The 13,649-nt window shown below is 43.5% G+C and overlaps 1 protein-coding gene across 2 annotated transcripts in view; it reads right to left on the bottom strand.

Moving 5' to 3' along the window:
• Positions 1-891: 891 nt before the first annotated feature.
• LOC122557604 (SH3 and multiple ankyrin repeat domains protein 2-like) overlaps positions 892-13,649 on the bottom strand; it is a 473,900-nt gene continuing 461,142 nt past the window's right edge. The window contains exon 9 of one of the 2 annotated variants that reach the window (XM_043705318.1): positions 892-1,259. Coding sequence is in view for 1 of the 2 variants with exons in the window: in XM_043705321.1 (XP_043561256.1) it covers positions 1,254-1,259 (6 nt within the window). In the remaining variant the exon portion in view is untranslated. The remainder of the gene's footprint in view (positions 1,260-13,649) is intronic. The other variant, XM_043705321.1, reaches the window with a different exon arrangement.

Raw genomic sequence — 13,649 nt, 5'->3', positions numbered from 1 at the left:
TAACACATTATAGGACGGGTGTAACAGCACTGGAGAGGGTGCAGAGAAGATTTATCAGGATATTGCAGTGGAATTGGATAGATTAGGACTGTTTTTCATAGAGCAGGGAAGATTGAGAAAGAACTTAATTGAGATAAATAAAATGATGAAGGGCTTAGAGGGGGTAGACAGGAAGAAACTTTTCTCCTTGGTGGAGAGATCAATGACCAGGCTATAGATTTAAGGGAAGGGACAGGAGGTTCAGAGGAGATATGAGGAAAAACGTTTCACCCAGAGACTAGTGGGAATCTGGAACTCACTGCGGTAAGGGTGGGAGAGGCAGGAACCCTGATCACATTGAAGACAGGTTTCAATGAGCAGTTGCTATGCCAAGTCAAAAAGGTCAAGTGCTAGGAAATGGGATGAGGATCATTGGGCGGCTGTTTATGAACAGAAGAGAGTTGAAGGACCGAAGGGCCTCTCTGTGCTGGAGATCTCTCTGACTCTATTACTGGTTGTTGTAGCTCACTGTGTACCAATTGGCTGCTGCGTTTCCTACATCATCATGACAATACTTCACAAAGTATCTCATCAATATAAAACATGCCAGGTTATGGTGTGGTTATAAGTCACAATGCAAATTTCAGTCATTTCTTTTCAAACTTGCTGTGAATTGTTTTGCACATTTTTAATGACCTTTACATTCATTAGAAGTTGTGTACCAATGATGTTCTTATTGAATTTCATCAGTGTTTCTGTTTGCAGTCGCTACTATAGAAATATTCCTGCAGTCATTATTATTTAAACAGGTCTCCTCAATCTGTCTATTACTTTGTGATCTTTGATTAATAAATGAGGATATCCATCTCATTACAAAACAAAATTCAGATATTTTATTCAGGGTTTGATGAGCATGTCACACACAGCACAGGTAATTACTACCAACAGTAGGCAAATATCACAAGATCAAATTCCATGTCAAATCTCTGGGAATGTGTTGAAAGAACTGGCGACTATAAACTGGGGAGAAAGAAAGCCGGAACATTCAGCTTCTCCTGCTTATTCAGGCCTGTTCATTCCACACCGACTTCTCCAAAAGAGCCAAGTAATTCTGGTCGGAGCAGATTTACAGGAAATATTAAGGCAGCTGGTTGATTGTAACAGGTCTCTCTGCCTGTGAGCAATGTAATAGCAACCAGAAAAACTGAAGCCACTCCAAATTTGATCCCCCTTTCACACCAGCATACAGGCTTTCTGGAGCCTGTCAGTTATAATCACAGCTGTGGAAGAAACAGGTGGTTGTAATTTTGGATTCTAGAGCAGCCTCTGTACAGCTATCTGTACAAAAAAATGCCTCACTGAATTCTGAATGGAGAATCGAAGTCAAAGTAATCCAAATCATATGTATAATTGAACATGATTGGTTATGGCACACACTCCACACCAGGAATTATTGCCTTGTTGTGGAGTTCAATAAACTGCATCGAGCAATCTGTCTGAATTCAGACGAGAGAGGATGACTGATGGTACCCTGTGAATTAATGCGATTAAACCAACAAAAAACCCAGTGTCACAGATTAATTCATAGTGCAGTTTTTGTCAGTCCATAGGCTCCCTGTAATCCTATTTATAAATAAAACTCGCTTGCAGCACATCAGAAAACAGAATAATGGCTTTGATCCAAATGTGGAAAATTAATTCCAATCTCAGAGAACAGCATCTGCTACACTGTGGTGATGTTAGCTTTTCCCCAAACACTGGAATCAGCCTGCTGACCACTCTAATAAGAGTCTGCCAGCATTAAATTAGGAACAGTTTTGTAACATAGCCCATAAATGGTGAGAAATTGCAGGGCACCTACAAAGTGAAGAAATTATTATTCATTCCTGGTTTCCATGCATCACCGGCTGGGCCTGCATTTATTGCCCACCCCTAATTGCCCCGTGAGGAAGTAGTGGTGAACTGCCTTGTTGAACCACTGCAGTCCATGTGCTGCAGGGATATTCCAATATTGTTAGGGAGGGAACTCTGCAATTTTGATGCAGTCATTAATTGGAGGGGGAGGGGGTGGGGAGAGGATCAATAAGCAAAAGGACATGGCTTTAAGGTGAAAAGCAAATGAACCAAAAGACATCACAAGGGAAAGCAGAGTGTGCGGTTTGAATCGAGGATTCACTGCCTGAGGGAGTGGCAGCAGATTCAGTCATTACATTCAAACCGAGTGGGATAAAAAACCAAAGGACAATTCAATCAATTGCAGGCTGGCAGGACAAAGAATGGGCAAATGCTAAATTGGTTTTACAAAGAGCTAGCAGAGATTGGACAGGCCAAACAGCTCACTCCTATTCTGTAACCAATCTGCAGTTCAGGAAATGGAGAATTTGGAGCATCTGGCTTCATTTCAATCCAACTGCCAGAAGTTAATAAATATTTCACCAGCTCTATTACACTCCATAGTGTGTGTGTTTCTATTACGGGTCTCCAATACCGTTGGACAGATTCCCTGAACTTACTTCCTTTCAGATAAAGCTCCTTAAAGAAGAGCTTAGGACTGTTTAATTTACTCCAGTGCTGACTATAACAGCACGCAAGATCAATTTATCACTCTGCTCACTTTCCTGCTCATGCAATTGTTAACAGTAGAATTCACAGCGTGTCCAATATTGTACCAATGCGTTACAGAGAGGGATATAAAAAGGGGTGGGGGAGTTGCGTTAGTGACTAAGGGGAATATCACAGCTGCACTAAGAGAGGACATTGGGGAGAGCTCACCGAGCGACGCCGTATGGGCTAGAGCTCAGGAATAAGGAAGGGGCAGTCATTGGGATGGGGTTATAATATAGGGCTCCCACTAGCCAGCGGGAGATAGAGGAACAGATAAGGAAGCAGATCATGTAAAGACATAAAAACAACAGGCCTGTGGTAATGGGTGATTGTAACTTCTCCAACATTAATTGGGACTCACTTTGTGTCAGGAACTTGGATGGGCATGATATGGAAAAGCCAGTGTTGGACTGAGGTGGACAAAGTTAAAAATCACACAACACCAGGTTATAGTCCAAAAGGTTTAACTGGAAGCACTAGCTTTCGGAGCGACGCTCCTTCATCGGGTGGTTGTCAGGAGCAGTGCTCCGAAAGCTAGTGCTTCCAATTAAACCTGTTGGACTATAACCTGGTGTTGTGTGATTTTTAACTTGGGGCAGGAATTATTCTATATATCCATGAGGGTTTCTTGAAACAGTGTGTACTTGGTCCAATTAGGGAAGGGGCTATATTTGACCTTGTACTGGGGAATGAGCCTGGCCAGGTGATCAAAGTTTCAGTGTGCAGGGTTTGGGAACAGTCACCATAATTCTATAAATTTTAAGGTAGTTTTGGATAAAGATAAGGCTGGTTCTTGGATGAAAGTGCTAAACTGGGGGAAGACTAATTATAACAGTATTAGGCAGGAACTAGAGACCTCAGATTGGAGATAGCTGCCTGAGGGAGTCTGACATGTGGGAGTCTTTTAAAGGCCAGTTGACCAGCATGTTCCTGTGAGGATGAAAGGTAAGGATGGTAAGAAGTTTAGTCAAAAAGAAAAAGGAAGCAAATGTAAGGTTAGGAAACTGAAATCAAACAAGCCCCTTGAAAGATACAAATGAAGCAGGAAAGAACTTAAAAAAGGAATTGGGGGAGGGGAGGGTAAAAGGGGCCTTGAAATGGCATTGGTAATATGATTAAGGAGAATTACAAAGCAACAGTTACACACATGAGGAGCAAGTGGGTAAACAAGGAAAGGGTGGGTCCAAGGACCAAGGGGGGAATTTATCATGGTCCCAGAGGAAGTGGGTGAACTCCTTAAAGAGTCCATCCCATTGGTATTCACTGAGAAGCACATGGATGGTGGTCAGATTCAGGAGAGGTATGTTGATATTCTAGACCATGTCAAAATTAAGGAGGTCATGTTGGGACAAAATCGCCTCAGTCTTTGATCTTTGTGTCCTCTTTAGACATAGGTGAGGTCACAGAAGACTAGAGAATAGCCAATGTTGTTCTTTTATTTAAGATGGCAACAAGGATAATTCAGGAAATTACAGGCAGGTGAACCTTACATCAGTGGGAGGGAAATATTTAGAGAAGATTCTTAGGGATAGGATTAACTCACATTTGGAAAAGAATGGACTTATCGGGGATAGGCAGTGCAGCATTGAAGAGACGTTCAGACAGAGACATGAACAGGAGGGATATGGATCATGTGCAGGCAGATGAGCAACATGGTCAGCACAGATATGGTGGGCCGAAGGGTCTGCCCCTCTGTTGTTTGTTCTGTGTTCCTTTCTACAAGGTGTTTGAAATGTTCATCCTAAAAGAATTGGCTTGAATACTTCAAGGAAAACGTTGGTTTATTTTGAGGCAGTTCCAATTGGTTTCCATAGCAACCTTGTTGCAGTGCTGACCACTCTCAGCTGCTAACTCTGGTCTTCCTCTGGATTTGGAATATTGAATTAATCACAACTTTGGCGTATATGGCTGGGTATGAAAAGCCCCTGGAGCTGGAATTGTAAAATTGCATATTTCAGGCGCCATGTGAATTCTTAGATTAATCATATATATTCCTTATTATATTGTGTGCAAGGAGACTTTGATCACAAGAGGAGGTGATGACCTTGTGGCATTTTTGCTGGATGATTACTCCTGTAATCCAGGTCACGTTCTAAGGATCCAGATGAGAATCCTGTCATGGCTGATGGTGGGATTTGAATTCAATAAAAAACATCCTTTACTCATAAAAAGAGACCTTCCTTCCTTCTCTGGTGTGGCGTACATGTGTGTCTAAACCCACACCCACGTGCTTGACTCTTAACTGCCCTCTGGGCAATTAGGGATGGGCAATAAATACTGGCTAGCAAGTCCCATTCTGTGAGTACTGTGGGTTTGATCCCCTTAAAAAGGGAAGCTCTCATTTCACTGGGAAGCAAGACTGTAAGACACAGATTTTATAGCAAAAGTTTACAGTATGATGTTATATTGGACAAACAGGCAGAAAACTAGTCACCAGGATACATGAACACCAACTAGCCACAAAACGCCATGACCCTCTCTCACTAGTATCTTCACATACAGATAAGGAAGGACGCCACTTCGACTGGGACAACACATCCATCCTAGGACAAGCCAAAGACATGTATAAGCATGGCATTCCAACTGGAACTCTATCAACAAACACATCGAGCTAGACACCATCTACCACCCCCTGAGAAAAAGAACAGTAAGTGACTTCACTACAGGAAATGACATCACCAACCCAAAGAATCCCAAACATATAAATAGAAAGCAGGAATTATCAACAGTGCTTCGCCTGAGGCCCACTAAAGATGTTACCTAGTAGGGTGACGAAATGTTTGGAAGTGAACCTTCCAGCTCAGGGAGCAAACCCACATCCAGAATCTCAACCTGAGCTACAAATCTTCTCAAAACTCGTTCTATGTTCTTTGATCTTAATTCATCAATCTGCAAGAATCAGACAACTATCCTCATTCCAATGGGACAGGATCCATGCGGGACCTCCTGACTCCATACAGATAAAATGCTCCAAATCATGTCAGGATTGTTTGGTTGTACACCCCAAACAATGACAGGTCCTTTTAGCTGCTCACAAGCAACGTTGTGACTGTACCCAACCAGCCAGCGGTGACAAAGCTCTCAGTCTCAGCTCCCTAATACTTTCTAGACAATCTTGAATACAAGTTGTATTACACTGATAACCAATTTAGGCTGCTCAGTCAGGCTCACATCTGTGTGGGGACTGAAAACAACATATTAATACATGGGGCTCTGTATGTTGCCAATAGGAAATACATGCACACACACTGCACTGGTTTCATCTCAAAACTATAGGTCACAGCCATTTGAACATAAAACTGTACAGCACAGGAATGGCCCTTCAGCCCAAGATGTTGTAGGAGAAAGTGAGGACTGCAGATGCTGGAGATCAGAGCTATCACATTTCCAACGCCCCTCCCCCAAGTCCCTCCTCCCTACCTTTTATCTTATCCTGCTTGGCACACTTTCCTCATTCCTGAAGAAGGGCTCATTCCCGAAACGTCGATTCTCCTTCACCTTGGATGCTGCCTGACCTACTGCGCTTTTCCAGCAACACATTTTCAGCCCAAGATGTCGTGCCCAACATGACACCAAAGACCTGCATATCCTTGGTGGAGTGGGAGGGGGAGTTGAAATGTTGAGCCACAGGGTGGTTGGGTTGGTTGGTCCGGGTGTCCCAGAGGTGTTCTCTGAAACGCTCCGCAAGTAGCCGGCCTGTCTCCCCAATATAGAGGAGGCCACATCGGGTGCAGAGGATGTAATAGATGATATGTGTGGAGGTGCAGGTGAATCTGTGCCAGATATGGAAGTTTCCCTTAGGGCCTTGGAGGGAGGTGAGGGGAGAGGGGGATGTGGATGATTTAAACCAGAGACCCAAGCAATGTTCTGGGGATGTGGGTTCAAATCCCGCCATGGCAGATGGTGCAATTTAAATTCAATAAAATCAAAAGTTAAGGGTCTAATGATGACTGTTGCAAAAGCCCAACTAGTCCTTTAGGGAAAAAAAATCTGCCATCCTTACCTAGTCTGGCCTACATGTGACTCCACATCCATAGCAATGTGGTTGACTATTGACTGCCCTCTAGACAATTAAGGACATGCAATAACTGCTAGCCCAGTCAGCTCCAGCCAGTGAGAACCACATAAAAAATAGACATGTCGGACGTGGAAATAAACAAAGGTCTTTTTTTGCAGCTGGATGGAAAACGGGCTATGATACTATTCCACAAAAAGCATGGGAGTGGTGTTCCCGACCTCTCCGCCCCCACCCCCGTCTGACCTATCACCCTCACCTTGACCTCTTTCCACCTATCACATTTCCGACGCCCCTCCCCCAAGTCCCTCCTCCCTACCTTTTATCTTAGCCTGCTGGACAAACTTTCCTCATTCCTGAAGAAGGGCTTATGCCCGAAACGTCGATTCTCCTGTTCCCTGGATGCTGCCTGACCTGCTGCGCTTTTCCAGCAACACATTTTCAGCTGCTGTACTCAGTTCCCAGACCAATAAAGACAAGCATGTCATATGTCTTCTTCCCCACCCTATCTACTTGTGGAGCTACTTTCAGGAAGCTATGGACTTGAACCCCAAGATGCCTCTGTACATCAGCGCCTCACACTTACCCATCTGCCATTTCTCTGCCCATATTTGCAAATTATCTATATCCTACTGTATCCTTTGACAACCTTCTATGCTATCCACAACTTCACCGATCTTTGTATCATCTGCAAACTCACTAACCCATCCATCTACTGATCTACACATCTAACCACCTACTTACAGGTTAATTTCTCAGGGCAATGCCCTGACCAGAGTCAAACCTGGTTTAAGGTTTAAGCGAAGTCTGCCATATAACTCTCAGCAACCATTAACTGGTACATTCTCCATGGCAACACCAAAGTTCACTTGCCAATCAGCACACTATTGTCACGCTGTATAAAATATTGTTTTTGACTTTGATACAAGTATCTCTTGTGAATTGCCCTGATGATTGCAAGACAAAATCCCTCAACAAAATATATTTTCTTTAAAAGGGCAATGTCAAGGTTTGACTGAGGTTCAGAGAGCAGTTTCCCTTATGCCGTTTTGGAATGACTAGCTACGCTGTAGACCTGGAACAACTGGATGGTGCACGTAGAGGATAGTCAGACTATCCTCTCACCATCATTACATTGGGGCTCAATAAGGAAGGCTTGCTGCCGCTGTGCAGAGCTTTGGTCAGACTGTAACTGGAGTATCACATCCAGCTTTGGTCCCCACACCCAAGGAAGGATATACCTGCTTTCAGCGGGGGCTCACAGAGACTGACTAAATAGATACCTCTGATAGAAAGCAGTCCTAATGCATTTAGATCAAGAACAAGGTTTATATTCTGAAAGGTATTAAGAATGAATGTGACCACACAGAAACATATAACTCTCAGAGGGTGCTGGGTTGTTCCCATGGCTCCAGTGTTGAGAACAAGGAGCCTCAGAATTAGGCTTGACTATTTGGGAGCAAAATGGAGAAATTTCTTTAAAGAAGCACAGAGCATTTATCAGTGAGGTCGATTAACTCAGTTGGTTGGACAGGGATCCTGAGTGAAACCAACAGCGTGGGTTCAATTCTGGCACTGGCTGAGGTTACTACGATGGATTCAACCTTTCCCCTTGCCAGAGGTTTGGTGACCCTCAGGTTAACTACCTCACCACTTGTCTCTCTTTCTCTTTCTCTCTGTAATGAGAGAGCAGCCCTCTGGGACCACCGGGACTTTACCTTCAGAGAATGTATGGCCAACCATTCAACCCATCCTGTTGACGTCAGTGGAAAAAGCACCATTTCCCAACTCTGTCTGCAGCCAATTAGGTTACAGCTCTTCAATTGCACAGCCAACTTCTAAAGAAAAGTTACAATGATTGTTTCTATCACTCTTTTAGGAAGCAAGCTTACATGGGGCACCTTGATTTTTAAACAATAACGCCTTATCCTAGGTTCTCCCAGTCGACCAAACATCCTCTCCCCATCCTGTTCCCTCCCATTTCAGAATCTTGCATTTCAATCAGGTCACTTCTCAGTCTTCAAACCTCCAGTGGGTACGAGCCCAGCCTATCCAACCCTTCCCTATAAAGCAACCAGTATACTCCAGGGGTTAGAATGGTAAATCTGATCTGTATCTTGCCTTTACCCCCTTCCTTAAATAAAGTATAAGAAGAATCATACCAGATTTGAAACATTAACTTTGTTTCTCCAGATATTGCCAGATCTGCTGAGTTTCTCCAGTAGTTTCCATTTGCCGTCAATGCAAAGATAGGGAGGGTATGTTTCTGTGAAACAAGGTCCTAGTGGGACCACAGCTGGAGGAGCACATACACTATTGGCCTCTATGTTCTCTGATGGTAGTGACTCTTTGGAACTTCCTCCTTGAAAGGATAGTGGGAAGGAAAGTCTTTGAAAATGTTTAAGGCTGAGGTTGATGGATTCTTGAAAGGCAAGGGATGAAAGGTCGGTGGGTATGTGGATTTGAGGTGATCTTACTAACTGATAGTGTTGGCTCGGGTCTGACAGTATTTGTGAAGAGAAATAAGGTTGATTGACTGACACTTACTCCTTGTTTGCATTTGTTCTAATAAATCCAGTAAATCCTGAGGAATTCTTTACCTAGGCACTATCATAGACCTAAACTGTTGAAGCAGGCTGTTTGGCCCATCAGGTCCATACTGACTCATTGAAGAGCATCCCACCCAGCCCTGTCTGGTCCCTGTAACGCTGCATTTCCCATACCCAAAAGCACATATTAGTTCTTTGGCAGAAGGTGAGCTGAGTTGGAGTGGAGTGATGTTACAAAATAAAAACCAGACAGCATTAGTTCAGAGGCCGGAAGTCCATCTCATTCTCTCAGTTCAGGACCTCCTCAGACCTGCAGAGTCAGTTTTAACCTTTAGATCTCAGCAAGAAAAGTGTATTCTTCAAGAGGAGCAACACAGAATCATTACAATGATCATTCAATTCTCCAAACACAGTCCAACTCTAAACTCCAGGAAGCATTAAATAAACTTGTGAAATATTCTCTTGAATATAAAATGATTGAATTATGAAGGGGTTTAAAAAGTAAAGGTCACTTTATCAAGTAGATGTGGAGAAATCATTTCCTCTGCTGTGGAAATCCCAAACAAGAAAGCAAAATGTTCAAGCTGAGCCATTTAGGAGGGAAATCAGAAGCAAAACTCCATATTCAAAGAGTGCAGAGAACTGAAACTCACTCTCCAAAAGGCTGGACATCCTCAAGGCTGATCTTGACAGATTTGAAGCAGGGTTCAGTGAATCAGGAGACGATATACTAAAGAACATATTGGTAAACAATATTAGCCAGACCAGTCATGATGCAATGATAGTACAGGCTTCAAGGGCTGAATAGCCTCCTTCGTTCCCTAAAGAGAGCAAGTACAAGATCATAAAGATCAGTTGAAACAAGGTCGCGTGATCTCACACCAATGGATCAGTTTGAAGCTCTGCAGTTCTGTCACATCCAGTCCTGAATGGCGGCCGATAATTAAACAGCTCACTGGAGGAGGAGGGTCCCCATCCTCAGCGATGGAAGAGCCCAGCACATCAGTGCAAACGATCAGGCTGAAGCTTTCTCAGCCAGAAGTGCCAAATGGATGATCCATCTTGGGCTCCTCCAATGGTCCCCAGCATCACAGAGACCATCTCCAGCCAATTCAACTCACTCCCCATGATATCAGGGAATGGTTGGACACACTGGATACTATAAAGGCTATGGGCCCTGACAACACTCCGGCAATAGTACTGAGGTCATGGAGTTCAGAACTTCCTGTGCTTCCTAATTACACTGACGGTATTTGGGATAGTTCATATCTGAACCTTTTCCATTTCAAAAGTAACTATCATTTGACCAAAATGTGTTTTTTTTTGTGCACTAAATTTAACCTCTGCCGTGAAAGTTTCTTTAACTGTGAGCGAATAAGCATTAAGTTATTTAGAACGATGAATATTTATACTTTCATCCTTCAATCTCCATTGGAGGCAGATCAGAAGCAATTCACTGGATTGATTCTAGAGATCAAGAGTTTGTCTTTTAAAGAGAGATTGAGCTCCTTAGGCTTAAACTTTCTGAAGTTTAGAAGAACAAATAACTGAATCCCTATTGTGCAGAAAGAGGCCATTCAGCCCATTGGGTCAGCACCCCCACCCCCCTCAACCCCACATTTCCCATGGCTAACCCACCTAGCCTGCACATTCTTAAACACAATAGGCAATTTAGCATGGCCCACCACCTAACCAACACATCTTTGGACTGTGGGAGGAAACCAGAGCATCCGAAGGAAACCCACGCAGACACGGGGAGAATGTGCAAACTCCACACAGTCAGTCGCCTGAAGGTGGAATCAAACCCATGTCCCTGGCACTGTGAGGCAGCAGTGCTAACCACTGAGAGACTGTTCCCGCAGTGGCATGAAGAGATCTAATTGAGTGGGGTCAATGCTGGGACATTGAGTAAGTTTATGGAGCAGAGAAACAGATTTTTAATCAGTAATGGGTCGAAGTGTTATAAAGAGCGGGCTAGGAGCTGAGATGAGATCAATCATGATCGTATTGAATGGTAGAGCAGGCTCGACGGGCTGAATGGCCTACTGTTGCTCCTTGGAGTTAGTTTCTAAACTGTGTTACCAGCACCCATTTTGTTTTGTAATAATCAGTAATTTTGTTTTTATTAAGAAACCTGGTTAATGAATCTTCATGTTCTGAACCTAATACTGATAAAGGTAAATTATTTTCATATCTAACAAGATAAAATATTGAATTTTAATGTTGTGATCAGTGGGTGTGTGTGACGAGAGAGAATCAGTGCTCTGCTCCAACTTCTGATACATTGGATACAGAAAAACACTCCTTTACATGAATCACTAAAGATTTTAAATCCCAAGTGTTCAACCTGTTATAAAATGAATGCTGTATTCAGTAATCACAAAGACAATCAATAAGTTAATGGCCTCATTAAATAGTCAATTAAAATAGGAATTTGGCTCAGCGGTGAGAGTAAGTTCTTTTATAGCTTTTGAAACTCAGCCAAGAATTCACAAAGACTTCAGCTGTAAGAAAAAATCCTTGGGAAATGTCAACAAAAGAATTCTACTGAAATTGCAAGAACCGATGATAATGCTGCTTTTCTGTTTCAGATAGCCTGACATTCAAAGTAGTTCAGAGGAGAATGCAATTTTTAAAACTGTAGTCAGCAGGTTTAACCTTTTTATCTTGTTTAAAGGGCAGAGAATTGAAAAAAGGACTACATTTAATGGTGTCTAAAGGCTTATGAAGGGCAGAGAAATGTCTGTTTACATCTCCTCTATAATATCATGCCACCCACATTACAGACAGCAAACACAGGGTGTGCTTGAACTCAGCATTGCCCTCCCATGTGATTGATGACCTCACTATGAAAAATGGGATCTCTCTGTCAGAAGTGGAATCTGAGGCCTTCCCATAAATTTTAAAAACCTCTGGAGTCAGCCTAACTCTGAAAGTAGAGCCCAGTAAACACTGATGAAAGGCTTTTGCCTGAAATGTCAATTTTCCTGCTCCTCGGATGCTGCCTGACCTGCTGCCTGATCTTGACTCTAATCTCCAGCATCTGCAGTCCTCACTTTCAACTATGTGCCACTTGGCAGAGCTGGCAAGATCCATCCTGCTCTGACCCAAACAGGAATGGCATCATTACAATGGCCTTTGGTCTATCACAAGAACTTTAAATGTACACAGCACAACCTGGCCTTTCATTAGTCCATAGTTAACGCTTCAAGTGACTGACTTGAAAGGTTGGCTCTGATTTCTCTCCACAGATGCTGCTGGATGTGCTGAACATTTCTAGCAATCTCTATTTTTGTTTCTGATTTTCTTTCACTGGTCCATGTCGGCTGCCCTTCATTGAGCCACATCCCTCGCAGTATAAACGTTAGACTCTAGAACCCATCAGCCCTTTGTACATGACAGCAAAACTGTCCTCTCTGCTTTCATTTTACATTCCTCTCAATTCTATATTTGGGTTATTTACCTGTGTTAAATACTATGTTGCGTTTCTGTGGGAAGTATGCCATTGTTGAAATCAAAGAGTCTTTGGGAGCTGATGGAAAGTATAGAGTTGTATTTCTTTATCCTTCAGTGAACTAGCCACTTGTATCCATCTATTCCTTGGTTATACCATTGATGTCCCTGCACAGGGAAAGATACCTGTAGGTACTGGCTGACTGTGACCCAAAGGACACTGATAACCAAGAAGGAGGCTGAGGGGTGACCTTATAGAGGTTTATAACATCATGAGAGGCATGGATAGGGTGAATAGACATTGGATCCTTAATCTATAGCAATGTACAAAGGGCAGAGTGATGTTTCAATTTTGCGTACTGGGATGTAAGAAAGAGTTTAAGACTTTCACACATACACACACATACACAAACAAATAAACACACACATACACAAACGCACACACACAAACACACGCACGCACACACACACACACAAACACATACACACATGAACACATACAGACAAATGCACATGTGAATGCATGCACACACAGACACGCTTCATCTGCACAACTGCAGCTCAATGAGGAAGGTTTGGGGAAGGTTCTGGAGGTGATGCAGTTTCATGCTCGTCCAGTGGAAGAGCTTCCCTTCAGCAGGAAGTTTCAGTGAGATGGGATGGGATGGGATTGGATTGGATGTGGTACGATGGGATGTGATGGGGTGGGATGGGATAGGATGGGATGGGATATGGCGGGATGGGATGTGGCGGGATGGGATGGGATGGGACGGGATGGGATGGGATGGGATGGGATCTGGTGGGACAGAATGGGATGGGATGGGATATGGCGGGATGGGATGTGGTGGGATGGGATGGGATGGGATATGGCGGGATGGGATGTGGTGGGATGGGATGGGATGGAATAGGATGGGATGGGATGGGATGGGATGGGATGCGGTGGGATGGGATGCGGTGGGACGGGATGGGATGGGATATCGTGGGATGGGATGTGGTGGGACAGGATGGGATGTAGTGGGATGGGCTGGGATGTGGTGGGACAGGATGGG

This window comes from Chiloscyllium plagiosum, chromosome 16, assembly GCF_004010195.1.
Source record: "Chiloscyllium plagiosum isolate BGI_BamShark_2017 chromosome 16, ASM401019v2, whole genome shotgun sequence".
Classification (NCBI taxonomy): domain Eukaryota; kingdom Metazoa; phylum Chordata; class Chondrichthyes; order Orectolobiformes; family Hemiscylliidae; genus Chiloscyllium; species Chiloscyllium plagiosum.
The sequence above is the reverse complement of the archived record's forward strand: the minus strand, read 5'-3'. Positions and strand labels throughout refer to the sequence as shown.